At 43.6% G+C, this 27262-nt stretch overlaps 1 protein-coding gene across 3 annotated transcripts in view; it reads left to right on the forward strand.

Annotated features, from left to right (window-relative positions):
• UVRAG (UV radiation resistance associated) overlaps positions 1 to 20699 on the forward strand; it is a 54615-nt gene extending 33916 nt beyond the window's left edge. The window contains exons 12-15 of one of the 3 annotated variants that reach the window (XM_073661471.1): positions 1270 to 1435; positions 4721 to 4799; positions 14154 to 14245; positions 18687 to 20699. In XM_073661471.1, coding sequence (XP_073517572.1) covers positions 1270 to 1435; positions 4721 to 4799; positions 14154 to 14245; positions 18687 to 19386 — 1037 coding nt within the window. In that variant the 3' untranslated portion in view covers positions 19387 to 20699. Of the gene's footprint in view, positions 1 to 1269; positions 1436 to 4720; positions 4800 to 7224; positions 7838 to 14153; positions 14246 to 18686 lie in introns of those variants that run through there. The other 2 variants (XM_073661482.1, XM_073661491.1) reach the window with 2 other exon arrangements.
• Positions 20700 to 27262: the final 6563 nt, after the last annotated feature.

The raw sequence follows: 27262 nt of genomic DNA on the forward strand, positions 1-27262 counted from the left end.
AATTTTAGACGAGGCTGGGTTTTTATAATGATGGGAAACTTTCATCACCTGACCTTTCCTAACGATGATAGTGAACAAGCCATAACCCTAACAGGCTAATTAAGGTCTGAAATCTTGATCAAAGCTATATGAGCATACAAATCTCCAAGGGTGCCCAAACTTTTGCATCGGCCCATTTTCCTTTTTTAATTTTTAAAATGTAAAAAATTATTTATTTTTTTTACCTAAAATACAAAGGAGATGTGTCATCTTTAACTTTAGGTCTTTTAGAGATAATTTCATCTTCAACTTGCTTAACTGTTCACAGTAACAGTAATTTTGACCAGGGGTGTCCAAACTTTTATATGCCTCTGTATAATACAGGATATAACTCCAGGATCAGTAATGTATGTACACAGTGACTGCACCAGCAGAATAGTGAGTGCAGCTCTGGAGTATAATACAGGAGGTAACTCAGGATCAGTAATGTAATGTATGTACACAGTGATTGCACCAGCAGAATAGTGAGTGCAGCTCTGGAGTATAAAACAGGATGTAACTCAGAATCAGTACAGGATCAGTAATGTAATGTATGTACACAGTGACTGCACCAGAAGAATAGTGAGTGCAGCTCTGGAGCATAATACAGGATGTAACTCAGGATCAGTACAGGATTAGTAATGTATGTACACAGTGACTGCACCAGCAGAATAGTGAGTGCAGCTCTGGGGTATAATACAGGATGTAACTCGGGATCAGTAATGTAATGTATGTACACAGTGACTGCACCAGCAGAATAGTGAGTGCAGCTCTGGAGGTATAATACAGGATGTAACTCAGGATCAGTAATGTAATGTATGTACACAGTGACTGCACCAGCAGAATAGGGAGTGCAGCTCTGGAGTATAATACAGGATGTAACTCAGGATCAGTAATGTAATGTATGTACCCAGTGACTGCACCAGCAGAATAGTGAGTGCAGCTCTGGAGTATAATACAGGATGTAACTCAGGATCAGTAATGTAATGTATGTACACAGTGACTGCACCAGCAAAATAGTGAGTGCAGCTCTGGAGTATAATACAGGATGTAACTCAGGATCAGTAATGTAATGTATGTACACAGTGACTGCACCTGCAGAATAGGGAGTGCAGCTCTGGAGTATAATACAGGATGTAACTCATGATCAGTAATGTAATGTATGTACACAGTGACTGCACCAGCAGAATAGTGAGTGCAGCTCTGCAGTATAACAGAATAAATGTAAGCTATGCATGATTTCTTTTGCAGCTAAAGATGACGGCAGTGTGGCGGTGGCGTTGGGTTACACGGCTCATCTTGTGTCTATGATTTCCTTCTTCCTCCAAGTCCCGCTGCGGTATCCTATCCTCCACAAGGGCTCCCGATCTGCCATCAAGGATAATATCAACGACAAACTCACAGAGAAGGAGAGAGAGTGAGTGCGACGTGTAATCTCCGCTTTGCTCTGAGGTCACATCATTCGGTTATTGATGCTGCAGATGTTTGGGGCAGTTATGTATTTGGGGCCCTTTTTAGTGGCATGGTAAAGTTTGGAGCAGATCGGCGTTTTTTTTATTCTTCAGCGTAATGTAAAGATCCATTCAGGTTTTACAGATATTAGAATTTCGTTGGTATTTTTTGACCATTTAATCTGTCGACTTTGTAGTTCCAAAGCACAGAGATGGATACCCCCCCCCCTCCAAAAAAAAAAAAAAAAAATGTATAAAACTTTTTTTTGTGAAAGTTTAAGTGTTTCTGCCAAAGTATGAAAATTGCCTTGGCCTCAGTGATTGGATAATGGCTTTAATATGTCGGGGCTGAGTGATGTCCGCTCTGAAACAAGCAGCTGCACGTATGAGAACACCGGGGGAAAATCTCACAATCTCCGTGCAAATAGGCTGGAACCCTATAAATCTCTAGTTATGGGGGTTTCACATAAAATGTAGGTTTGGTCACGTGTCATTTATTGCTTTGTGTAGCCTCAGACCTAAGTGATGGTAAAGCGAGAAAATAAGTAATTAATGTTCAGTAATGTGCACCCCAGATGTCAGCGAGCGTGAGAAATATGAACATTCCCGAAAATATAAAAGGAAAAAAACAAACAAACAATTTTTATAAAATAAGCATTTTGAGTTCTTGGTGGCGTTCAAAGCTAGAAATCCGATTGGCTGTGTCCTGCCATCCCTTTCTCTGTATCGGTGGGACCCTTTCCTATGTATAAAGGGTTAACCTACTTCTCTCCGCCACGGTGTGCCGTGTGCGCCGTCCCATTCCCTTCCTCCTCGGCCGCAGTGTGCGTCTTCCCCTTCCCTCCCTTTCCAGCTGCCGTATGAGTCATCATCCTTCCTTCCTTCCTTCCTTCCTTACTTCCTTCTCCCGCCGCCGTGTGCGTCGTCCGCTTCCCTCCCGCCGCCGTGTGCGTCGTCCGCTTCCCTCCCGCCGCCGTGTGCGTCGTCCGCTTCCCTCCCGCCGCCGTGTGCGTCGTCCGCTTCCCTCCCGCCGCCGTGTGCGTCGTCCGCTTCCCTCCCGCCGCCGTGTGCGTCGTCCGCTTCCCTCCCGCCGCCGTGTGCGTCGTCCGCTTCCCTCCCGCCGCCGTGTGCGTCGTCCGCTTCCCTCCCGCCGCCGTGTGCGTCGTCCGCTTCCCTCCCGCCGCCGTGTGCGTCGTCCGCTTCCCTCCCGCCGCCGTGTGCGTCGTCCGCTTCCCTCCCGCCGCCGTGTGCGTCGTCCGCTTCCCTCCCGCCGCCGTGTGCGTCGTCCGCTTCCCTCCCGCCGCCGTGTGCGTCGTCCGCTTCCCTCCCGCCGCCGTGTGCGTCGTCCGCTTCCCTCCCGCCGCCGTGTGCGTCGTCCGCTCCCCTCCCGCCGCCGTGTGCGTCGTCCACGTCCCCCCCCCCGCCCCTAACCCATGTCGGTCACCATGTCTCTCCCCCCTCACGCCGGCCACATTCCCACCCACAAGGCCAGATGACAAATGGGTATTGACGTACAAACGGTTCATGTTTTGATATTCCAAGAAATACGGTAAATTTCAAAAATCTCCCTTATCCACATAATCCCTCGGCCTGGTGGCAGCTCCGCTCCTGGCTGAACTCCTGACACCAAGCATCTATCATCTTCATGATTTCCAATACTTTCACGGCTGGTAACATTTATATGTATTTACTGTGGGTTTTATCTGAAATTGTTGTTTTTCTTCTTTAAAAAAAAAGAAAATTGATTTGATGACAAAATTACTGATTAGTGGAGAAATCGGGGATTTGGGCCACAAGTTCCACCCAAAAAAAGATCAACTCCAGCAGTTTCTGAAAAACAAAAAGCAATTGCTTGGTTTCTAGCCAAGTGGATTGGAACGACAGGTGGAGGCGGAAAACATGGAGATGTTCATCATAGGATTAGTGTCTGCAACAGAACGGCCATTATATAGACCCCATCATAAATCATCAGCCTCAATGCCGAGAGGCGAGGAGCGAAGGACACAGAGACCGCTGCACCGACACAGAACAAGAAAGCTAGTGTACATCTGCCCTATATAACTGCTATAATACTGCTCCTATGTACAAAAATATAACTACTATAATACTGCCCCTATATACAAGAATATAACTACTATAATACTGCTCCTATGTACAAGAATATAACTACTATAATACTGCCCTCTATGTACAAGAATATAACTACTATAATACTGCTCCTATGTACAAGAATATAACTACTATAATACTGCTCCTATGTACAAGAATATAACTACTCTAATACTGCCCCCTATGTACAAGAATATAACTACTATAATACTGCCCCGATGTACAAGAATATAACTACTATAATACTGCTCCTATATACAAGAATATAACTACTATAATACTGCCCCTATGTACAAGAATATAACTACTATAATACTGCCCCTATGTACAAGAATATAACTACTATAATACTGCTCCTATGTACAAGAATATAACTACTATAATACTGCTCCCTATGTACAAGAATATAACTACTATAATACTGCTCCCTATGTACAAGAATATAGCTACTATAATACTGCCCCCTATGTACAAGAATATAACTACTATAATACTGCCCCTATGTACAAGAATATAACTACTATAATACTGCCCCCTATGTACAAGAATATAACTACTATAATACTGCCCCTATGTACAAGAATATAACTACTATAATACTGCCCCCTATGTACAAGAATATAACTACTATAATACTGCCCCTATGTACAAGAATATAACTACTATAATACTGCTCCTATGTACAAGAATATAACTACTATAATACTGCCCCCTATGTACAAGAATATAACTACTATAATACTGCCCCTATGTACAAGAATATAACTACTATAATACTGCCCCCTATGTACAAGAATATAACTACTATAATACTGCCCCTATGTACAAGAATATAACTACTATAATACTGCCCCTATGTACAAGAATATAACTACTATAATACTGCCCCTATGTACAAGAATATAACTACTATAATACTGCCCCCTATGTACAAGAATATAACTACTATAATACTGCCCCTATGTACAAGAATATAACTACTATAATACTGCCCCCTATGTACAAGAATATAACTACTATAATACTGCCCCTATGTACAAGAATATAACTACTATAATACTGCTCCTATGTACAAGAATATAACTACTATAATACTGCTCCTATGTACAAGAATATAACTTTTTTAACTATTTTTCTTGCAGATTTCCTTTGTATCCAAAAGGAGGTGAGAAGCTTCAGTTTGATTATGGTGTCTATCTTCTTAACAAGAACATTGCTCAGGTTTGTCTCTGCTCTTATTGCCTAATTATTATGATTTAGCGCTTTTCTCCTTATGTTATTAATGGTATAATGTTAAAATGAGCCTCAATATTTTGAACCAATATTTTTACATATTTTTTTTTAGTGGTCAAGGTTTCATTTCTTTTATAGAGTCCCAAATCCGCTGCGTAGACACAGAACATAAGATTATGGCTGCAGATATAACATAAATTTATATCAGATTTGGATCTCTATAAAAAAAAATCTGAACTAAATCTAATATAAAGATATGTTAAAAATTGGTTATTCCTGATGTTTTTTTTAATACCGTATTTGGACCTTAATAAAATGGCGCATTTTCACTTTTGGATTCTTCTTTATTTGCTGCATTATAAAATATTTTCACTTTTCTTCATCCTGAATGTCTCGGCATCTGTAATGACAACTTTCTTTTTAATAAACCTCATGTGAGACATTTTGCTGAGCAGCTTCCACGGCACAGTGTGTTTGTCTTGGACAGTTTCTGTCTTGACACTATCCAATACTTTACAATTAGAGGCGGAAAGTTTTGGTTTCAGACAGTTCACCCCGACAGTAACTGTTCATTGAAGTGGTAATAGGATCTCCGCACCTGTAAAGCGGATGCCGCAGACGGCCGGGAGTCCCCTTTCCATGAACCCGTGAAGGTGGAATCTGGAGATGGAGGATCCAAGGACCTAATTGTTTCCCGACCTTAGTTTACCGGAGCCGTTCAGCTAATTTTAGCTCCTGACGTTTTTTAAATTGGGTCTTTTCTTTACTCAAGTACAGAGAAGCAGCAAAAATTGGCAGAGAAGTTAGCTACTTCCTGCATATAAATAGGGGAGCAAATAACATGAAACTCGAATAGTAGTAGAATTTGGCTACCACCTACATATAGAAATTAAATTGAGGAGTAATAACTGGAAATTTAAGTAGCAGGAGAAGTTAGCTGTGCAATAGATAGAGGAGCAATAATTCCAAATCCGATTAGGAGGGGAAGTTGGCTACTTCCTTCATATAATTAATAGAGTAAGGAGCAAAATCTTGAAATTTAGGTAGCAAATTAAGATAGCTCATTTCTCAAAATAAAGAATAAACGGAGTGAAATCTCACTTAGAGGTTAACTACTTTCTTCCTTCAAAGATGGAAGGTTCAAAACTCTAGTGGAACTTTTCTACTTATTAAAGCAAGAGATGAAGTTAGCTACTCACTACTTATAAAAAAAGCTTGAAATTGAGCAGCAAAAAAAAAAGTTAGTTGCCTATGTAAATGAGTAGAGCTAGGAGTAAATTCTCATGTAGGAGGAGAAGTTAGCTACTTCCCTCAAGGTATTAAGGAAGGAGCAAAAAACTTGAGTAGAATTTAGCTAGTTTGTGTCCTATAAAGAGCAGAACTCGAGTAAAAAGTGAACTTGCCTACTTCCTCCATATGAGGAGTAGAGGGTGGAGCAAAGACGCAAATCTCTAGTAAAAATTAGCTACTTTAGTAGAAAGGGAAGTTTCCTGAGAAGTTGGCTACTTCCTCCATTCAAGTGCTAGAGGAAACAGCGAAAATTCAAATAGGAGTCTTTGACTACTTCCTTCTTAAAATAAGAGCAGGCGAAACAATTGGAAAGTTAGCTACCATAATCATAAGGAATACATGGAGAAGCAAAATAATGTGGAAAACTGCTCGAAGTCAGCTACTTCCTCAATATAAGGAAAAGAGGGAGGATAGAAACTCCAGTAGGCATAGACTTTAGCTACTTTTTTCCTATAGGAAGTAAATGGAGGAGCAAAAAACTCAACTCTAGAACACGTTTTTAATCCTCCCTCTATTCGTTATAGGAATAAGTAGTTAACCTCATTAAGAGGAGAAGTTAGCTACTTTCTTCCTATAAGAAGGAGGAGGAGGAGTAAAAACTGAAAACCCCAGTAGGAGAATTTGTCTAGTTCCCATGTATTAGGGATGGAAGGAGGAGTTAAAACTGAAAACCTTAGCAGGAGAAGTTAGCTACTTCCTCTTTATTTGATGGCAACTCTGAAACTTTCTAGTTTGTAAATGCTGGTAAAGACACTGGTCGGTCTACAGAAGCACGGAAAAACAAAGTAACAAGATGGTTTGGTATGAGCGGGTGTAATTGGCTGCCACAGAGACAAAAAGGGGAGGAAATAACCTTGGCGGCCAGGTGACCGAGAAACTAGTAGTGTAGGAATCAACATGGCCGACATCAATGGTTTGCATGTGGCGGTCTTGAGCACAGGAAAGTTTACATTTTTGGCCGGGGGTTCGCTTTAACTCCCTCCTAGCCATAGATTGTAATATATCTGCTCTTAGCGGCATTGCCCTATAGGTGCATCTTATGCTATGTGAGGTTATAGCGGTCTGCTGTTCTTCTTGTATCCCCTGGTCGCTTTATAAAGCTCGTTGAACGGATTATTTTCAGGAACATTAACTCCGGTTTTGGACGTCTGGATTTTATGGGCCGGGGCTGATGCAGTAAAGCTCAGAATATCTTGGCCGGAGCCGACGAACATTTACTTTTCTATCTCTCCCCAAAGAAAAATGAAGCCGAGAATATAGACTGCAGCCGAGCCGTCCATGGGAGAGTCAGTGAGCTGTAAAGTCCATCGTCTGCTTCTCACAGATGAAACTAACGCCTGGAGCTCCCGAGTATTACATCAAATAATAAAAGAAAGAAAAAAAATCAAAACTCACATTTGTTGAAGACCGGAATAATATTTCACGTACTCAAAAATGGCCGTACACATTTGTGTCCACCGCTGGTCAGCTAAGTCTGCTCACTGGACTCTTGTTCTGTTAGATGGGAGTCCTGGAGGCCGAGCATCCACTTATCAGAAGATGATAACCCTGTTAATATACATAGTTATCTCTTATGTGAGGGGTATTCCTATTTTGGTAAGAGACAGCACATTGCAGGGGTCACTGGGGGTCCCTCCGATTCTGAGAATAAAGAGGTCGCCCTTGCAAAGTCCCCTTTAGTTTTTTTTCCTGCACTGCAGTCTCTTTGGGATTCCTGTAATGCGCGGAGGATGGCGGCGGCTCCAGGAGGAGAAGGAGGATGGCGGCGGCTCCAGGAGGAGGAGGAGGATGGCGGCGGCTCCAGGAGGAGGAGGAGGAGGATGGCGGCGGCTCCAGGAGGAGGAGGAGGATGGCGGCGGCTCCAGGAGGAGGAGGAGGATGGCGGCGGCTCCAGGAGGAGGAGGAGGATGGCGGCGGCTCCAGGAGGAGGAGGAGGATGGCGGCGGCTCCAGGAGGAGGAGGAGGATGGCGGCGGCTCCAGGAGGAGGAGGATGGCGGCGGCTCCAGGAGGAGGAGGAGGAGGATGGCGGCGGCTCCAGGAGGAGGAGGAGGAGGATGGCGGCGGCTCCAGGAGGAGGAGGAGGATGGCGGCGGCTCCAGGAGGAGGAGGAGGATGGCGGCGGCTCCAGGAGGAGGAGGAGGATGGCGGCGGCTCCAGGAGGAGGAGGAGGATGGCGGCGGCTCCAGGAGGAGGAGGAGGACGGCGGCGGCTCCAGGAGGAGGAGGAGGACGGCGGCGGCTCCAGGAGGAGGAGGAGGACGGCGGCGGCTCCAGGAGGAGGAGGAGGACGGCGGCGGCTCCAGGAGGAGGAGGAGGAGGAGGACGGCGGCTCAAATTTTCCATATATCATCTGAATTCCACTTTGTTTTTCCTCGTTTCTCCTGTGATGGCAAATGCCCGAGTGTCTGTGGTCTTTCTCCTTAAGATCTGTGGAGGTCCAACCAATGTGCTCGTAAGTGATGCTTTCCCCTGCAGTCAGCCATCTTCTTCGTCTATGTGTAATGCATGAGGAGCCACAGTTGTGTTTCTGTTACAGTGGGTCGCAGCGGTGCGCCTTGTCTGGCCGTGGACAGGAGATGTCTCGTTCTGGTGGTTTTGATCAAACACGGACTCGAGGGTATCTGACAGCACCGTATTACCGGTGACAGGTTGACGCTCACTTCATCTCTTTCGCCATCTAGAATGATATTTTATTATCTCTAAGAAGAGACTATTTGTAGATGCCTGTAATAAAGGAAAGCTTTCCCCATGATCCCTGGCTGCGCTTTACTTGTCAGCCTCGAGATGTCTCATAAATGGGGAGCTGCCGACCGAAAAAAAAACCCCGCTCTAATGCATCATATAAAATCCATGGAGGATTGTGTTACATCTGCTCGCGGTAATCTTATCGTGCTGACATGGCCTATGATCCGGGTAGTTTATACTTCATCGGCTTTGCAGTTTACATATTACCTGGAAATATTTATTCTACTTTGAAATTTTTCAGTTATTTTACAATTTGCAATATCTTTTATTTATATAGAAATGGAAGGCGTGAATGATGAGCAAAGACTCACGCTCGACATAACCTAAGGAAAACCTCTTAGCAAATCTAGCCCCTTTGTTTCCAGTGGGATAACCTGCTTTGCTGCCCTTTGCTGCCCTTTGCTCTCCTTTGCTCTCCTTTGCTCTCCTTTGCTCTCCTTTGCTCTCCTTTGCTCTCCTTTGCTCTCCTTTGCTCTCCTTTGCTCTCCTTTGCTCTCCTTTGCTCTCCTTTGCTCTCCTTTGCTCTCCTTTGCTCTCCTTTGCTCTCCTTTGCTCTCCTTTGCTCTCCTTTGCTCTCCTTTGCTCTCCTTTGCTCTCTGGCCTCCCGCTCAGGAGGATGCACCCAGCATTGGCACAGGCTGCTCCGGGTGCTGACGTTGCAATGCTCACTTTGCATTGTCAGAGTTGTCAAGTTCTGCTGAAAAGTTCTAGATCGTTGTAGAGAAAAATGAAAATCCATACAAACATCTCCAGGGACGGTACAGGTCCCCCACACATTGAACATATGGGAAGAGAGAAAGAACTAACACTTCAACCTCCATTGAAGTAGAACTCCACATTGAACATATGAGATTAGTTATAGCTGGGAAGAGAAAAACTAACTGGGTGGGGAAGAGAAAGAGAGCTAACCCTTCCATCTACATTGATCATAGAATTTTCTTAGATGATTTGGAGCCAGTGGCCTGTGATGAATATTGGGGTCTTTCATCGATCCGTTATTTATGGGAGATATGTTTTTGGCGTCTTAGCGAAGGGATGAACATAACGCATTGACTCACATCACCGTAAGGCCGGCAGAACCCCTCCTACTTAAATAACAGATGGATGATGCTATCCATGCCATGTTTCATCTCTATAGAAGGGTAAAATCGCGATAAGAAACATGACAATATCTACCACCTGGAATCTCCAGGGGCGAAGATATCCTTAAAGTTGGGGATCTCATGGAATTCTGAACGACCTAGCACATCCCACAACCAACCCCCATGTGAGCTCATCAAGGTGGGGTTTGTGGGCGTAGCATTGAGCTAATAAAAATGGAAGTTAGTCTGTCTTGGTTCATTCTGGAAGACATAAGTTTGCTGTGAGTGTTCCATTTTCCCAATCTGAGGACTTCCCTCGCTAAGCTCTGAGCCATTTCCGTGACCCAGGTTTAGTACTTTTCTTTTGTTCTCCCTTTTATTTTATGTAATTGTATATACCGCATTGTTTTGTTCCCATTTTGTAGCATCTTTGTATATTTTTTCAAAAACTGCCTACATTTCTGGGTTATATATATTTAAAATTGAATAACTCTGTTCCTCTTGCTCTGTAAACCGCACCCCTGAAGCCAAACGGTACCTGTAACAGGCGTCCAATCGGCCTTGGAATCGGAGGTGTATATGCAGTGCATTGTGAAAGTATTTGGCCCCCATGAACTTTTCTACCTTTTGCCACATTTCTGGCTTCAAACTTAAAGATATAAAATTCTAATTTTTTGGGGAAGAATCAACAACAAGTGGGACACAATCGTGAAGTGGAACGAAATTTATTGGATATTTTAAACTTTTTTAACAAATTAAAAACTGAAAAGTGGGGCGTGCAATATTATTCGGGCCCCCTTGAGTTAATACTTTGTAGCGCCACCTTTTGCTGCGATTACAGCTGCAAGTCGCTTGGGGTATGTCTCTATCAGTTTTGCACATCGAGAGGCTGAAATTCTTGGCCATTCTAACTTGCAAAACAGCTGGAGCTCATTGAGGTTGGATGGAGGGCGTTTGTGAACAGCAGTTTTCAGCTCTTTCCACAGATTCTCGATTGGATTCAGGTCTGGACTTTGACTTGGCCATTCTAACACCTGGATACGTTTTATTTTTGAACCATTCCATTGTAGATTTTGCTTTATGTTTGGGATCATTGTCTTGTTGGAAGATAAATCTCCTTCCCAGTCTCAGGTCTTTTGCAGACTCCAACAGGTTTTCTTCCAGAATGGTTCTGTATTTGGCTCCCTCCATCTTCCCATCGATTTTAACCATCTTCCCTGTCCCTGCTGAAGAAAAGCAGGCCCAAACTATGATGCTGCCACCACCATGTTTGACAGTGGGGATGGTGTTTTGAGGGTGATGAGCTGTGTTGCTTTTACGCCAAACATATCGTTTTGCATTGTGGCCAAAAAGTTTGATTTTGGCTTCATCTGACCAGAGCACCTTATTCCACATGTTTGGTGTGTCTCCCAGGTGGCTTGTGGCAAACTTCAGATAAGACTTTTTATGGATATCTTTGAGAAATTTCTTTCTTCTTGCCACTCTTCCATAAAGGCCAGATTTGTGCAGTGTACGACTGATTGTTGTCCTATGGACAGACTCTCCCACCTCAGCTGTAGATCTCTGCAGTTCATCCAGAGTGATCATGGGCCTTTTGGCTGCATCTCTGATCAGTCTTCTCCTTGCTCGAGATGAAAGTTTAGAGGGACGGCCGGGTCTTGGTAGATTTGCAGTGGTCTGATACTCCTTCCATTTCAATATGATCGCTTGCACAGTGCTCCTTCAGATGTTTAAAACTTGGGAAATCTTTTTGTTTCCAAATCCGGCTTTAAACTTCTCCACAACAGTATCTGGGACCTGCCTGGTGAGTTCCTTGGTCTTCATGATGCTCTCTGCACTTGAATCAGAACCCTGAGACTCTCACAGAGCAGAGACCCCTGAGACTCTCACAGAGCAGAGACCCCTGAGACTCTCACAGAGCAGAGACCCCTGAGACTCTCACAGAGCAGAGACCCCTGAGACTCTCACAGAGCAGAGACCCCTGAGACTCTCACAGAGCAGAGACCCCTGAGACTCTCACAGAGCAGAGACCCCTGAGACTCTCACAGAGCAGAGACCCCTGAGACTCTCACAGAGCAGAGACCCCTGAGACTCTCACAGAGCAGAGACCCCTGAGACTCTCACAGAGCAGAGACCCCTGAGACTCTCACAGAGCAGGTGCATTTATACGGAGACTTGATTACACACAGGTGGATCCTATTTATCATTACCAGTTATTTAGGAGAACATTGGATCCTTCAGAGATCCTCACTGAACTTCTACACTGAAAGTAAAGGGACCGAATAATATTGCACGCCCCACTGTTCAGTTTTTAATTTGTTAAAAAAGTTTAAAATATCCAATAAATTTTGTTCCACTTCACGATTGTGTCCCACTTGTTGATTCTTCTCAGAAAAAATAGAATTTTCTATCTTTATGTTTGAAGCCAGAAATGTGGCAAAAGGTAGAAAACTTCAAGGGGGCCAAATACTTTCACAATGCACTGTACCATGCGCTCACTGTGAGTTCCCAATAACCAGCCTAGTAGTGGAAGCAGCCGTGTCAGTGTTCATCAATCAATTATGTAATTGCCCTTACAATTGGAGGCAGCCGAGTCGCGGTACCCTGCCAAACTGGTGACAGTGGTGGGATCTGCGTGATTTACACCCTCCCCGGCTGTTATCCTTGGCAATCTTAACCTGTGAAATGTTTGACATCTACATGACGGCATTTACATTGATCCGACTAATAGTGCATAGGTATATTACATGCCATGTAATACCACATATGTCCTGTAGTGGCCGCCTGTAAGAGAAGTCGCTGCTCATTGGTTGCCTTGCAGCGCCGGGGTCCTGGGTTCTACTCCCCCCACAGTCACTATTGCATAGCATTTGGTCCTGACATTGGGATTAGATTGTGAGGTCTTGGGGACAAGGACTGATGGGATTACAGCTCTGCAGAATATTATATGTGTATTTATCGACCTCATTGACACAATAAGCCTCATTAGCATTCCTGGCGGCAGCGATGGTCGGACCATGTGCTGATTTATGGGCACAGGCGTCATGTATCTTTCATAGGACGGCGCTCCACCCGTAGACGCCGTACATTATAAATTTCCCGATTTTATAATTTCCTAATCTGCCTTTTAGCACCGGCTATAAATGTTTCATCGCTCAGAACATTTTATCAGTTCCATATGAATGCCATCAACCATTGCCAGCACCTCGGGTAACACAACGATTGTATGAGATGACTGCACCCAACAGCAACAAAAGACGTTCTTATGTTAAAGGGACAGTAACCCAAAATGATGGTGCAGCAATGTGTTATGGGGGTGGGGAGGCAAATAGGTAGGTGGGAACTCTTTTAAAGAATGCTATGGTCGGCCACTCCCTGGTTGATAAAAGGGAACAATAGATATATTACCTCCATGCTGTATATGTAATTACCTTTTCTTTTAAGAACATTTCCACTTAGAGGACTTGTCACCTTCCATAAATACATAGTTTTGTCTTTTTTCACCCATTATAAATGCCGCTGTTCTCCTGAATCCGGCGCTGTTTTTCTTTTGTTCCTGCGCCTCTCCTTTCCTGAGATATTGCCCCATCTTCCCTGTATAAAATCTAGCCATTTTTAGCCAAAGGGGCGTGGTCCTCGAGATGCCCAATAAGGAGTTCACCACGTCCACTTAGGAAGAAAAAAAGACTAGATTTACATACGGAGAGGAAGAGGCCATATCTCAGGAACGGAGAAGCGCAGGGACAAAAGAAAAACATCGCCGGGTTCAGGAGAACAGCGGCATTTACACTAAGTAATACTATTATATATTTATAGGAAGTGACCAGTCCCCTTTAAGTAGAAATGTCGCTAAGATCACTTTGATTGCCAGAGGTCTGATCACTTGGACCCTGACGATCCTAAGATTGGTCCTAGCCACCCGCCGTGCAGGGACCGGCAGCACCAATTGTATGGGGTCAGCGGCTGGGCAGGGGACAATGGGGACAATTGGCGCTAAATCAGCGCAGAGCCCCCTTCAATCTCAACGGCTGATCCTAAGGTGATAGGATATCCCGCCCTTATGGATCACAGTACTGGCAGACGTTGGTTTGTCCTCCCTTGCTCTAGGGGCCTCATCGCATGGGCCGTCCCTATCGTACATACGTCTGTTATCTCCGATAGAATATAAATGTTTCATTTTCTTATCGTTTAGCCGTGGCATAATGTGGTTTCCTATCTTTTCCAGTTAAGGTATCAGCATTCCCTGGGGACCCCCGATTTACGGCAGACTCTCCCTAACCTGAAGACGTTTCTGGAGCATGGCCTCATGGTCAGATGGTAAGTTGTATGGTTGGGGCAATAACCAGAGGTAATATTGGTCAGTACAGTGTTCAGGAGGACATTCTCCCGGCCGGCCCATCTCCCGGCCGGCCCATCTCCCGGCCGGCATCACTGTTTCGATAGCCGGGCTTTCATTTGTGTGTCGAGGTCCGTGTACGGATCAGCTGTGGGTCTGCTAACCCGAAATTGACAGCCTCACAAATACTTATGAGGCTATTGTGTTCCAGTCGAGGGACCGGCGACCACACAGCATGTTCACAGTCTTTTGCATTAATTTTAAAGTGGATCTATTGCAAAATCCAACCAAAAAAATACACTTTGAATACTTTTCCTTCTCAATTTAATGGAAAATCCACTTTGATGTTTATAGAATGAGTTTAGAAAACCTTGGACAAAAAAAAACTTCACTTCTTTGATTCAGATTCCTTGTGCAAAGCACTGGGGGAGGGGGGAAGAAAATGCTTCAAAAACAGCAAACGCTTCAGAAGAAAAGACAGACTTGTGCTCTTGCCTCCCGACTTGTGCTCTTGCCTCCCGACTTGTGCTCTTGCCTCCCGACTTGTGCTCTTGCCTCCCGACTTGTGCTCTTGCCTCCCGACTTGTGCTCTTGCCTCCCGACTTGTGCTCTTGCCTCCCGACTTGTGCTCTTGCCTCCCGACTTGTGCTCTTGCCTCCCGGCGCTCAATGAAGGGTCTTTTACACCAGCCGATGGTGTATGATGGTTTGGTGATCAGGATTGCAAGTGATGATGGGCGAGACGACCAAGAGTGGAGATAACTCTGATCTCTGCCGTATAAACCCTGTAGATGCCACGGTTTGTGATTCATTATGGCATCAAACAGCTGGAAAGCCTCGGTGAGGATGACTCCGTAGTCCATGAGTTTGTCAGCCGCCAGCCTTCTGCTCAGGATCTCGTGTTTCCTAAATATAGATTGTTTTCCGTCCTTGCCTTGAAGGCATGCACTTACTGCAGTTTTTTCATGGGGTTTGGACTAACTCATGAGACTGTAGACATTTTATGTGGCCGAAGCCCAAGTTCAACATCGGCCCTTTCTAGCGCTCACCTCTGTGATGTCGGGGGCCGACTGAAACAATACAGGATGAAAGTGGCTCCTGGCAGAGGAGAGTTCTCATGCCGTGCCCCGACGCTGCCGTGTTTGGAGCGTGTCCAGACGATGAAGATTTACTGCTCCCGGAGCGGATGAAGAATAATCCGCTGCAAGGAGGGTTTGTCGAAAGCCTGATAGGGCGATGAGGCAGCGCCTCTGTATCCGGAGGCCGGCGACACCAAGAATGTAGTAATGACATTGTGCGAAGATAATAATGTGATTAACACTGAGGATAATGGTGGGAATATTCTGTATTATTACAGATGTGGGCACCGCATCGCAAAGAGCAGGAGCTTACATATACTTGGACACAAGAGGGCGCTATAACATGTGATGTTAGAGTTGGCTCCCAAATCTGTGGCTTTTTGTTTTTCAACAGCTGGAAGGCCACAATTGGGATCCCTAGTTTTTTCTTTATAAAAAGGAATGTTCTGTATTATGCTCCAGAGCTGCACTCACTGTGTACATACATTACTGATCCTGAGTTACGTCCTGTATTATACTCCAGAGCTGCACTCACTATTCTGCTGGTGCAGTCACTGTGTACATACATTACATTACTAATCCTGTACTGATCCTAACTTACATCCTGTATTATACTCCAGAGCTGCACTCACTATTCTGCTGGTGCAGTCACTGTGTACATACATTACATTACTGATCCTGAGTTACCTCCTGTATTATACTCCAGAGCTGCACTCACTATTCTGCTGGTGCAGTCACTGTGTACATACATTACATTACTGATCCTGAGTTACCTCCTGTATTATACTCCAGAGCTGCACTCACTATTCTGCTGGTGCAGTCACTGTGTACATACATTACTGATCCTGTACTGATCCTGAGTTACATCCTGTATTATCCTCCAGAGCTGCACTCACTATTCTGCTGGTGCAGTCACTGTGTACATACATTACATTACTGATCCTGAGTTACATCCTGTATTATATCCCAGAGCTGCACTCACTATTCTGCTGGTGCAGTCACTGTGTACATACATTACATTACTGATCCTGTACTGATCCTGAGTTACATCCTGTATTATACTCCAGAGCTGCACTCACTATTCTGCTGGTGCAGTCACTGTGTACATACATTACATTACTGATCCGGAGTTACATCCTGTATTATACTCCAGAGCTGCACTCACTATTCTGCTGGTGGAGTCACTGTGTACATACATTACATTACTGATCCTGAGTTACATCCTGTATTATATCCCAGAGCTGCACTCACTATTCTGCTGGTGCAGTCACTGTGTACATACATTACATTACTGATCCTGTACTGATCCTGAGTTACATTCTGTATTATACTCCAGAGCTGCACTCACTATTCTGCTGGTGCAGTCACTGTGTACATACATTACATTACTGATCCTGAGTTACATCCTGTATTATATCCCAGAGCTGCACTCACTATTCTGCTGGTGCAGTCACTGTGTACATACATTACATTACTGATCCTGTACTGATCCTTAGTTACATTCTGTATTATACTCCAGAGCTGCACTCACTATTCTGCTGGTGCAGTCACTGTGTACATACATTACATTACTGATCCTGAGTTACATCCTGTATTATACTCCAGAGCTGCACTCACTATTCTGCTGGTGCAGTCACTGTGTACATACATTACATTACTGATTCTGTACTGATCCTGAGTTACATCCTGTATTATACTCCAGAGCTGCACTCACTATTCTGCTGGTGCAGTCACTGTGTACATACATTACATTACTGATCCTGTACTGATCCTGAGTTACATTCTGTATTATACTCCAGAGCTGCACTCACTATTCTGCTGGTGCAGTCACTGTGTACATACATTACATTACTGATCCTGTACTGATCCTGAGTTACCTCCTGTATTATACTCCAGAGCTGCACTCACTATTCTGCTGGTGCAGTCACTGTGTACATACATTACATTACTGATCCTGTACTGATCCTGAGTTACATCCTGTATTATACTCCAGAGCTGCACTCACTATTCCGCTGGTGCAGTCACTGTGTACATACATTACATTACTGATCCTGAGTTACTTCCTGTATTATACTCCAGAGCTGCACTCACTATTCTGCTGGTGCAGTCACTATGTACATACATTACATTACTGACCCTGTACTAATCCTGAGTTACATCCTGTATTATACCCCAGAGCTGCACTCACTATTCTGCTGGTGCAGTCACTGTGTACATACATTACATTACTGATCCTGAGTTACATCCTGTATTATACTCCAGAGCTGCACTCACTATTCTGCTGGTGGAGTCACTGTGTACATACATTACATTACTGATCCTGAGTTACATCCTGTATTATACTCCAGAGCTGCACTCACTATTCTGCTGGTGCAGTCACTGTGTACATACATTACATTACTGATCCTGAGTTACATCCTGTATTATACTCCAGAGCTGCACTCACTATTCTGCTGGTGCAGTCGCTGTGTACATACATTACATTACTGATCCTGAGTTACATCCTGTATTATACTCCAGAGCTGCACTCACTATTCTGCTGGTGCAGTCACTGTGTACATACATTACTGATCCTGAGTTACATCCTGTATTATACTCCAGAGCTGCACTCACTATTCTGCTGGTGCAGTCACTGTGTACATACATTACATTACTGATCCTGAGTTACTTCCTGTATTATCCTCCAGAGCTGCACTCACTATTCTGCTGGTGCAGTCACTGTGTACATACATTACATTACTGATCCTGAGTTACTTCCTGTATTATCCTCCAGAGCTGCACTCACTATTCTGCTGGTGCAGTCACTGTGTACATACATTACATTACTGATCCTGAGTTACTTCCTGTATTATACCCCAGAGCTGCACTCACTATTCTGCTGGCGCAGTCACTGTGTACATACATTACATTACTGGTCCTGAGTTACATCCTGTATTATACTCCAGAGCTGCACTCACTATTCTGCTGGTGCAGTCACTGTGTACATACATTACATTACTGATCCTGAGTTACATCCTGTATTATCCTCCAGAGCTGCACTCACTATTCTGCTGGTGCAGTCACTGTGTACATACATTACATTACTGATCCTGAGTTACATCCTGTATTATACTCCAGAGCTGCACTCACTATTCTGCTGGTGCAGTTACTGTGTACATACATTACATTACTGATCCTGAGTTACTTCCTGTATTATAATATCTCTTTTCTCCGGCCTAGATACAGTTGTGAAATGAATTCTCGATGTTTCTGACAACAAGCAGAGATCTTGCAAATTAAGTAATGTGCTGAATATCGTCCCTTTCTCCTCCGCCATTAATCTTTCTTTTGCATCTCTCCTCCAGCGACAGACATCACGCTTCCAGTGCAATCCCAGTTCCAAAGAGGCCGGCCAGCTCCACGTTTGGAAGCCACGACTTTGGGTTTTCAAGTCGGACTCCAACACCGGAAAAGGGACCTCGAAAGCGCGCCAGCTCCGAGAATGAAAAAATGCAATACAGAACCCCCCCACCGAGCTACAAGGCGGCACTGGCGGAGCCCATCGCAATACTGGTCCCAGCCACGCCGTCAGACCAGGGGCATCTCGCCTACTCGCTGGACGCCAGCATCAGCACGTCCTCGGGAAACACTCGCAAGGATTTCTGCGAGAGCCTTAATGGCGACAGTGTAGCGACCACAGATAGCCAGGAGCGCAGCCACGCCGCGCATTTCTCAGACTCCTCCTGCGCCCTTAACAGAACTTTTTTGCAGAGCGAAAGCATGGAGTTTGGCAGCGACGCCGTTTCCTGCGCCGCGCTCCCCTCCCTCATCGGGGACCTGCACTGCGCCGTGGAACAGGCCGAGGAAATTCTCGGCACCGAAGCCTCGGACTTTACATCAGGGGATCAATTAGGAGCGTTTAACAGTATTCCCGTGGACCGCGCCGTGGCCGTGGAGTGCGACGACCAAGTCCTGGGAGAGTTTGAGGAATTTTCCCGTAGAATTTATGCACTGAACGAGAACATGGGCAGTTTCCGTCGACCACGGAAGAGTTCCGAGAAATGACCAGAGAAGATCTCTCTTTGCGCATCATTATTTCTATCCGACAAAGAAAGCCACTGATTTGTTTTAAAGACGCCCCCTGATGTCGTCCTTCCACTAACTAAAAAAAAAATTATAATTTTTAGGGTTTTTTTTTTAATCATTTTTTAAGGCGGTTGTATGAAATGTATTTGCTGAAGCAGCAGCACTCTTAACTATGGTCTGGTGTTCACTGGCAATACCAGCTACAGCCTATGGACCAGAGTGGCGCTGTTTTCAGTTCAGCCACTTAAAGGAGCATTCTCAAGATTGGAAGTTATCCCTTATATACATGATGGGGGGATAACTTCCTGATCACTGGGACCCCACCGATTCCAAGAACCCGGGGCTTTGAAGAGCCGCTCCATTCATTCGACCACTTCATTCACACTGAGAGCCCCCCTGTTCTCAAAACCAGTGATTGGGAGGTTATCCTCCATCCTTCAAACTTGAGTACATTTTTTTTATTTTTTCAACTGTATCTGGAATGAAAAATGAAGCAGCTTTCGACTTCTATAATCTCTCTATCGTTTTGTTTACACCTCTCCCCTGCAGGATCTATGTGTTTCTATAGTAACAGACAGCCCACGGAGCCCCTGAGTAGTCTGATTCTGCCATCACGCTTTCGTCCATCCTTTCCCTGATTGCTTTCAGATAGCAGAGAGAGGAATATCACATGGCTACAGGATCAGACTACATAGGGATTGTTCGTAGTCTGTCACCATGGAGACACTCAGTTGGAAGGTTTAGAACTCGGAATGTTTACAAAGTTGCTTCATTTTAGATACATTTTCAAATAAAAAAACAGATTGGGAAGGCGGACATTTCCTTTAAATTCAGCTCCCTTACATCTGCACAGCCTGCTAATCTGACAGACAGGGACTTGGTTAGTAATGTCCGTTCACCGCTATCTAGGGAGCTGCACCTGTTCTGTCCCATAAGCTCATAGGAAGAAAGTTCTCTATAGGTATATACATTTTTTTTTTTATAGAAAAATCTTTGTTTTCACCCCCGACACTTGAGCCCACGGACTAGTTACTGCTGCGTGCATGTTCATGCCGAGTTTTTTTTTTTTCTCCTATCCTATTTAGCATGTAGCTAGAAATTCATAAGCCAGGAATTATTATAGTGGCTGTTTTTTTCCAAGAAAGGTTTCACTTTTTTGCTTTTCTCCCCTACCCCTGATATACAGGTATATACCAAAATACCACAAGTCATTTTTCAGGGAAAGCTGGATCACTGGCAATATGGCTGTAGTTTTTTTTTTTTTGTTTTGTTTTGCTTTTTAAGCACCACCATAGTCCTATTTTTAAGCAAAGTAAATGTAATGGACATCCCCTTTAAGTCCGACTTCACATGTCTGTATTTCTTAATGTGTGTACAGGCCATGATTTCTGGGCTGGCCTCCTGAGCTGAAATAAGACCCTCATAGACACATACGAGGTTCAGGAGACCCGCGACTGATCAGGAAAGTGCAGTCAGTCCCTAAAATGCGGATATGGTGAAACTGGCCTTAGAAGAAGTTTCCAGAAAAATGTAAGCTCCAGATTTCCAGACATTTTTTTTTTTTTTTTTTTTTAATATCCCAAAGCATCTAAACTAAAAGAAAAAATTAAGCAACTTGCGTTACTAATAACCTTGAATAAAAATCTACAGTTTTGTGTATACAGCCCCTGTGCTCACCCATGTGTTTCTCTGGTTACAGACTCTGTGCGTAGTCAGTTCCTGTAGACATACTGCCTTCCATCTGTCCTCCGCTTTTGGCAAACCTACCCAAATATATGCTAATAAGAAGCAAAAAAAAAAAAAAGTGTGGCTGTAGAACCTGACTACAGAGTTGGTTTGTAGTCTGTTACCATGGAGATACATGTGTCTACCCAGGAGCTGTGTACAAAAAAATTTTTTTGTTACAAGTTGCTTCATTTTTAGATGTACTGGATTTTCAGGAAGAGCCGGGTGTTGCTTCAAGGAATATTATTTTTTTGTTTTACCTGTTATGGCACGCGATGTTTTTTTTTTTTTTTTTTTTTTTTCTCCTCCCCCCTCAACTTTGATATTTTGATGCACAGTATTAATATGTATATGGAAAACTTATTTATGTTAACGGAAAATATTCTGTTTCTACGTGGGGGGGTTTATTTTCCTATGAATATACAGTAAAGCATACATCATTCTGCCTCCAGGCTGCCGTCTTTCTCTTGCCGACGTTCATTCATCAGATCCTTCATTGGCGACATGCCACAAAAATCGAATGGGCGATTTCCTCTTTAAATCTCTGGATTTTGGGGTCTTCTGCTTTGAGAATTTGATGAATAAGCAAAGGGTAGAACTTTTTTTTTTTTTTAACCTGATTAGGTAACAAAAAATTGTTTTACTCCAGAGCTGCAATCACAATTCTGCTGCTGGAAATGGCAGTGCAAGCTTCTATCAGAACGCTACAGGGCTCGATGCAAAAGATGAATGCAAAGCACCAGATCAAGTTCTGCATGGACAAGTGGATGATGGAAGATTTCAGCTCTGAAGCCTGGGGAACAGTTAACACTCTTTGGATACTATATAAGGCATTGTGTATATGACCTACGAGCAGATCATGTTTTCACATGCCTGGTCGTCTCGTCTACCCTTCACCTCCTATTCCTCGGCCTCTGCTCACCATGTTTGACAAAAGGTGGGATCTACATTACGTAAAAATTGACAGTCGGTCCAAACACGTGACACGTGGTCAGTTTTTTTTCCGTACATTTAAAAATATACGTGTGAATGCGGCCTTACGGTGAATGAAAGTCCAGATTTATATGTGTCAAAAATTGCTAAAATTTCAAATTCATTAAAAAAAATTTTTTTTTTAAACTACATTAATCATTTCACAATTGGGGCTTCAGAAATGAACCTTCTACCCAAAAAAATATAAAGGGCCGTATTGATGTGTAAGACGAGACAAATGGCGCCCCCCACTGATCTCCAGGTCGCATCGTCTTTTGTGCGGCTGTTGTCGTAAATACAATTGCGATTTGTCCAATAAATCTTAATTCATTTAACAAAAAAAAAAAAAATTCTCTTCTCCATTAATCTTTCCCCCTTCCCTGAGTATAAAGCGCATCTCATCAGTCACTGCCACCGATGCTGGCGGGCCCCCGTCATCTACACAATGCCCTATAGTATAGTGCGGCTTTCATAAAGGGGTTGTCTATGTCGCCTGCGGTCTCAGAAGTGCTATATCTGACCGCAGAAGTCTCAGAGGCCGAGGATTATTCATCGCTCCGCTCGATCATTTTATCTCTAAAATAAAAATTTTGAAAATTCTAAAAAAAATAAATTAAAAAAATTCTTAGAATTCATTTTTTTTATGGTCGTTCTTGTTTCTTCAAAAAAACTTTTCAAATCAGGTTTATAGGATAAATTCACTGCCTATAGCAGGATCCATACCCAACTTATAGTCCATGTCACAGGTTCACAAAAACAAAGATCTGAAATCTCCTATTAAATTACTTAAAAGGGATATTTCAATCCCAACCATCTCTCTGTGGCAGCCACAGACTGCTGTGACTATGGAAACAGCGGAGTGGACTGTTCTACTTTCTGTAACTCCCATTCACTTCTATAGGAGTATAAGGTAGCTCGGCTGTTTCCAAAGCACAGTGGGCGCCCCACCACAATGGAGATGGTCTTTAAGTGGATGAGTTGAGAATACTCCTTTTAAAGGGTTATTTCCATCTTCATAGATGGATATTTTTTGGATACATTTGAAATTTACTGAGAATTAAAATTTGCATCTGTTCTTGAAATATTGACAATTTTGTTGCCTAGGAGACCGACCACTGCTGCCTTCTATCTTGTAAGCCAAGCACTGAAGCTGGCCAGGATAAGAAGGCAATGTCGCGCTCCAGCGATTCCCTGGCCCGGCCCCAGCGATTCCCTGGCCCGGCCCCTGCGATTCCCTGGCCCGGCCCCTGCGATTCCCTGGCCCGGCCCCTGCGATTCCCTGGCCCGGCTCCATCAAAACAAAATTTCTTGTGTGAGCACTGTGCATGTTTTACTGCCTAGCAGCGGTGGTCGCTTTCCAAGGTTATGACCTGTAAACAAAAGTAATAATGTTTCAAGAGCATCTGAAAATTTTAATAGCAAATTGCAAAAGTGAAGGTACTTACAAGACTATCCGAGAATAATCATTTATGAAAATGAAAATATCCTTTTAAATAAAAGTAAAACTGATGATTCTAATAGCTCGCTGAGTGATCAGATTACAGCTGCCTATTGAAGCCTATAGAACTAAGTGCAAATTGCTGGGTCTACTACGTGTTTATCTCATTACAGAGTTGCATTCACAGCTACACTGCTCGGTACTGCTTTATAGTGTCAACTGTGCTGCCTTCTAATAAACATCTCACATCAGAGCTGGATTCACAACACGGCGGCTTAGTACTGCCCTACAATGTCTACCATGCTGGCTTCTAGTAAACATTTATCTGATCACAAAGCTGGATTCACATCAACACTGCTCAGGACATGTCTACTGTGCTGCCTTCTGGTAAACATTTATCTGATCACAAAGCTGGATTCACATCAACACTGCTCAGGACATGTCTACTGTGCTGCCTTCTGGTAAACATTTCTTTGACCACAAAGCTGGATTCACATCAACACTGCTCAGTACTGCTGTTTAATGTCCATTGTGCTGCCTTCTAGTAAACATTTAGCTGACTGCAGAGCTGAATTCACAGCGTCCAGCTCAGATAAGCTGTACAATGTACACTGTTGCCTTCTAGCAATCCTTTAGCTCACCTCAGAGCTGGATTTGCATCAACACTGCTCAGTATTGCTGTGTAATGTCTCCCATGCAGCAGCTTTTCCTGAAGATATGCTACCCAGAAACAGAAGAGCAGGAATCTCTCATGTCTGTGTGTGCTTAGTATTGGAGACATCCTAGCTGGTAATCTGCACCCACTAGATCAGAGACAACTGAAAATTAGATCTCGAGCTGGTAAAGTGTAACTCTGGTGGCAGTGCAGGATGAACAGTATGTAACGAAAGAACAAGTGATGTGATCGTTTTTATATTATGTACAACGGCATTCATAGAGGTTAAATATAGTGGTGGCTTTGGATGTGTTTGGAGTATAACATATATTGTACACCATGTCCTATGGTGCAGTAGATTTGGTTTAATAGGACCATAGAGGGCACTGGTGTAATATCCTAGAGACGTAAAGATAAATTCACAGCGTTAGTACCTCACCTACAGTCATCGCTGAAAGTGTTTGCACACTTGAAATTTTTCCAGAATATGAAGTATTTCTCCCAGACAATAATCGTAATTCCACATGTTTTGTTATACACACGTTTATTTCCTTTGCACTCCCTTAGGAATAAATAACTACAATCAATCGCTTCCTATAACCATCAGCTTCTTCCACCTCTCAGCTGGAATCTTGGACTACTCTTACAATCTGCTCCAGATCTCTCATATGTGAAGACGTCTTCTCCCAACTGCAATTTTAAGATCTCTCCTCAGGTGATCAATGGGATTTAGATCCAGACTCATTGCTGCCACTTCCAAACTCTCCAGCGCTTTGTTTCCATCCATTTCTGGGGCTTTTTGAAGAATGTTTGGGGTCATTGTCCTGCTGGAAGACCCATGACCTAGGACGCAAACCCAACTTTCTAACAATGGACACCACATTACAACCCAAAATCCTTTGGTAATCTTCAGATTTCTTGATTCCTTGCACACTGTCAGGGCATCCAGTGCCAGAGGCAGTAAAACAACCCCAAAATATCTGTGAACCTCCACCATATTTGACTGTAGGTACTGCGTTCTTTTCTTTGTAGGCCTCATTCCATTTTCAGTAAACAGTAGAATGATGTGCTTTACCAAAAAGCTCTATGTTGGTCTCATCTGTCCACAAGATGCTTTAACAGAAGGATTTTGACTTACGTACATTTTGGCAAACTGCAGTCTAACTTTTTTCTGTCTCTGTGTCAGCATTGGGATCCTCATGGGTCTCCATTCATAGCATTTCATTCACATATCGACGGATAGTTCGCACTGACACTAATGCACCCTGAGCCTGCAGGACAGCTTGAATTTCTTTGGGGCTGCTTATCCACCATCTGGATTATCCTGCATTGCAACCTTTTATCATTTTTTCTCTGCTGTCTAGGGAGATTAGCTACAGTGTCATGGGTTGTAAACTACTTGATTATTTTGCGCCTTGAGATTATTTATATTGATCAACAATTTTGGTTCTCAAGTCCTCAGACAGTTCTCTTCTCCTCTTTCTGTTCTCCATGCTTAGTGTGGCACACACGGACACACAATGCAAAGTTTGGGTCAGCTCCCCTTTTTCTCTTGTTTCAGGTGTGATTTTCATATTGCCCACACCTGTTACTTGCCTCAGGTGAGTGTGAACGAGCATCACATGCTGGAAACAAATTTGGAAACAATTTTGTCCGGCCCATATTTGGGATTTTTGTGTGAAATTATGTCCAGTTTGCCTTTTTTTCTTTTGTTTTTTTTTGGTATTCCAATACACCCAAAGGAAATAAAAATGTATAGCGAAACGTGTAATTGCAATAATTTTCTGGGAGAAATACTTCATTTTTGGAAACATTTTCAAGGGTGCACTTTCTCCCATTATTGTATATATGAGACCTTTAGTGGAGAATTTTATGTAAACCCCCCCCCCCCCCAAAAAAAAAAAGTGTCTATATCTTTACAAGATCACTTGTAATTTCACAATGCACACTTTCTTCCCATTGCCCATGCTTTATAACCTCAGCAAAAAACGCAACGTAAATTTCTCACCGGCGACTCGGAGGATTTATTTTTAAGTCTAACGAAACTCTGGAAAAGTGTAAAGCTTCTTTCCACATCAGCAGCACAAGGTCATCCGGGGTCTGCAGGCGTCTCCTGGAACGTTTCATCTGTGCTGACATTTTCATTGCTGTCATTTTTTTGAGAATGTCCAATGGTCGGATGAATGTAGAGCGAGCCACAATAAAGATTTCCCAGCAATGTCCTAGACGCACGAACGTTGGCTGGTTTACCCCTCGTCCAGCTCTGGTGGAGCCACGAGACTCCCTGGATGAAAGACTTTTCTCGCCTCCTTCAAAATCAGCAAATTCTCATTCGTGTTGTTTCAGGGTGATGAACATAGACCCCCGTTGTGTTCGGGTTGGTAGCTGGAGACGAGGAGAAGATCCAGAGTCTTATGTTCGATCCTGATGTGCTGAGGGTCAGCCAAGAACTTGTTCCAGAAAACCAGAACATTATCCAACCCACATATATACAGTACATTGAAAAAATATTCATACCCCGTGAACGTTTCCACATTCTTATCACGTTACACCCACAAATCTTATTTTATCTATTGGGATTTTGTTTGATATCAACACAAAGTAACAAGTATTTGTGATGTGTAAAGGAAATGATACATTGGTTTTCTAATTATTTTAAAATTATAAATCTGAGAATTGTGCCGTGTATTAGTATTCAGCCCCTGTAGTCTGAGCCCCCCTAAATAAAATCCTGATTGATCAATCACCTCCAGAAGTCACATTACAGCCACCTGTGTGTGATTTATCCTCAGTATAACTACAGCTGTTCTGGAAAGGCTTCAGAGGTTTGAGAACATTAGGGATCAAATGGCATCCTGAAAATCAAGGAGCTCACCAGACAGGTCAGGGATAAAGCTGTGGGGAAGAGTAAAGCATGGTTAGGTTATAAAAAATACCCCAAGCTCTGAACATCTCACGGAGCACTGTACAATCCATCATCCAAAAATGGAAGGAGTCTGGCACAACCGCAAACCTACCAAGACATGGCCGTCCACCTAAAGTGACATTCCAAGCAAGAAGAGCAC

The sequence above is a fragment of the Phyllobates terribilis genome, unplaced genomic scaffold (genome assembly GCF_046119375.1).
Source record: "Phyllobates terribilis strain yellow unplaced genomic scaffold, ASM4611937v1 Scaffold_2__4_contigs__length_985480577, whole genome shotgun sequence".
In the NCBI taxonomy this organism is placed as follows: Eukaryota; Metazoa; Chordata; class Amphibia; order Anura; family Dendrobatidae; genus Phyllobates; species Phyllobates terribilis.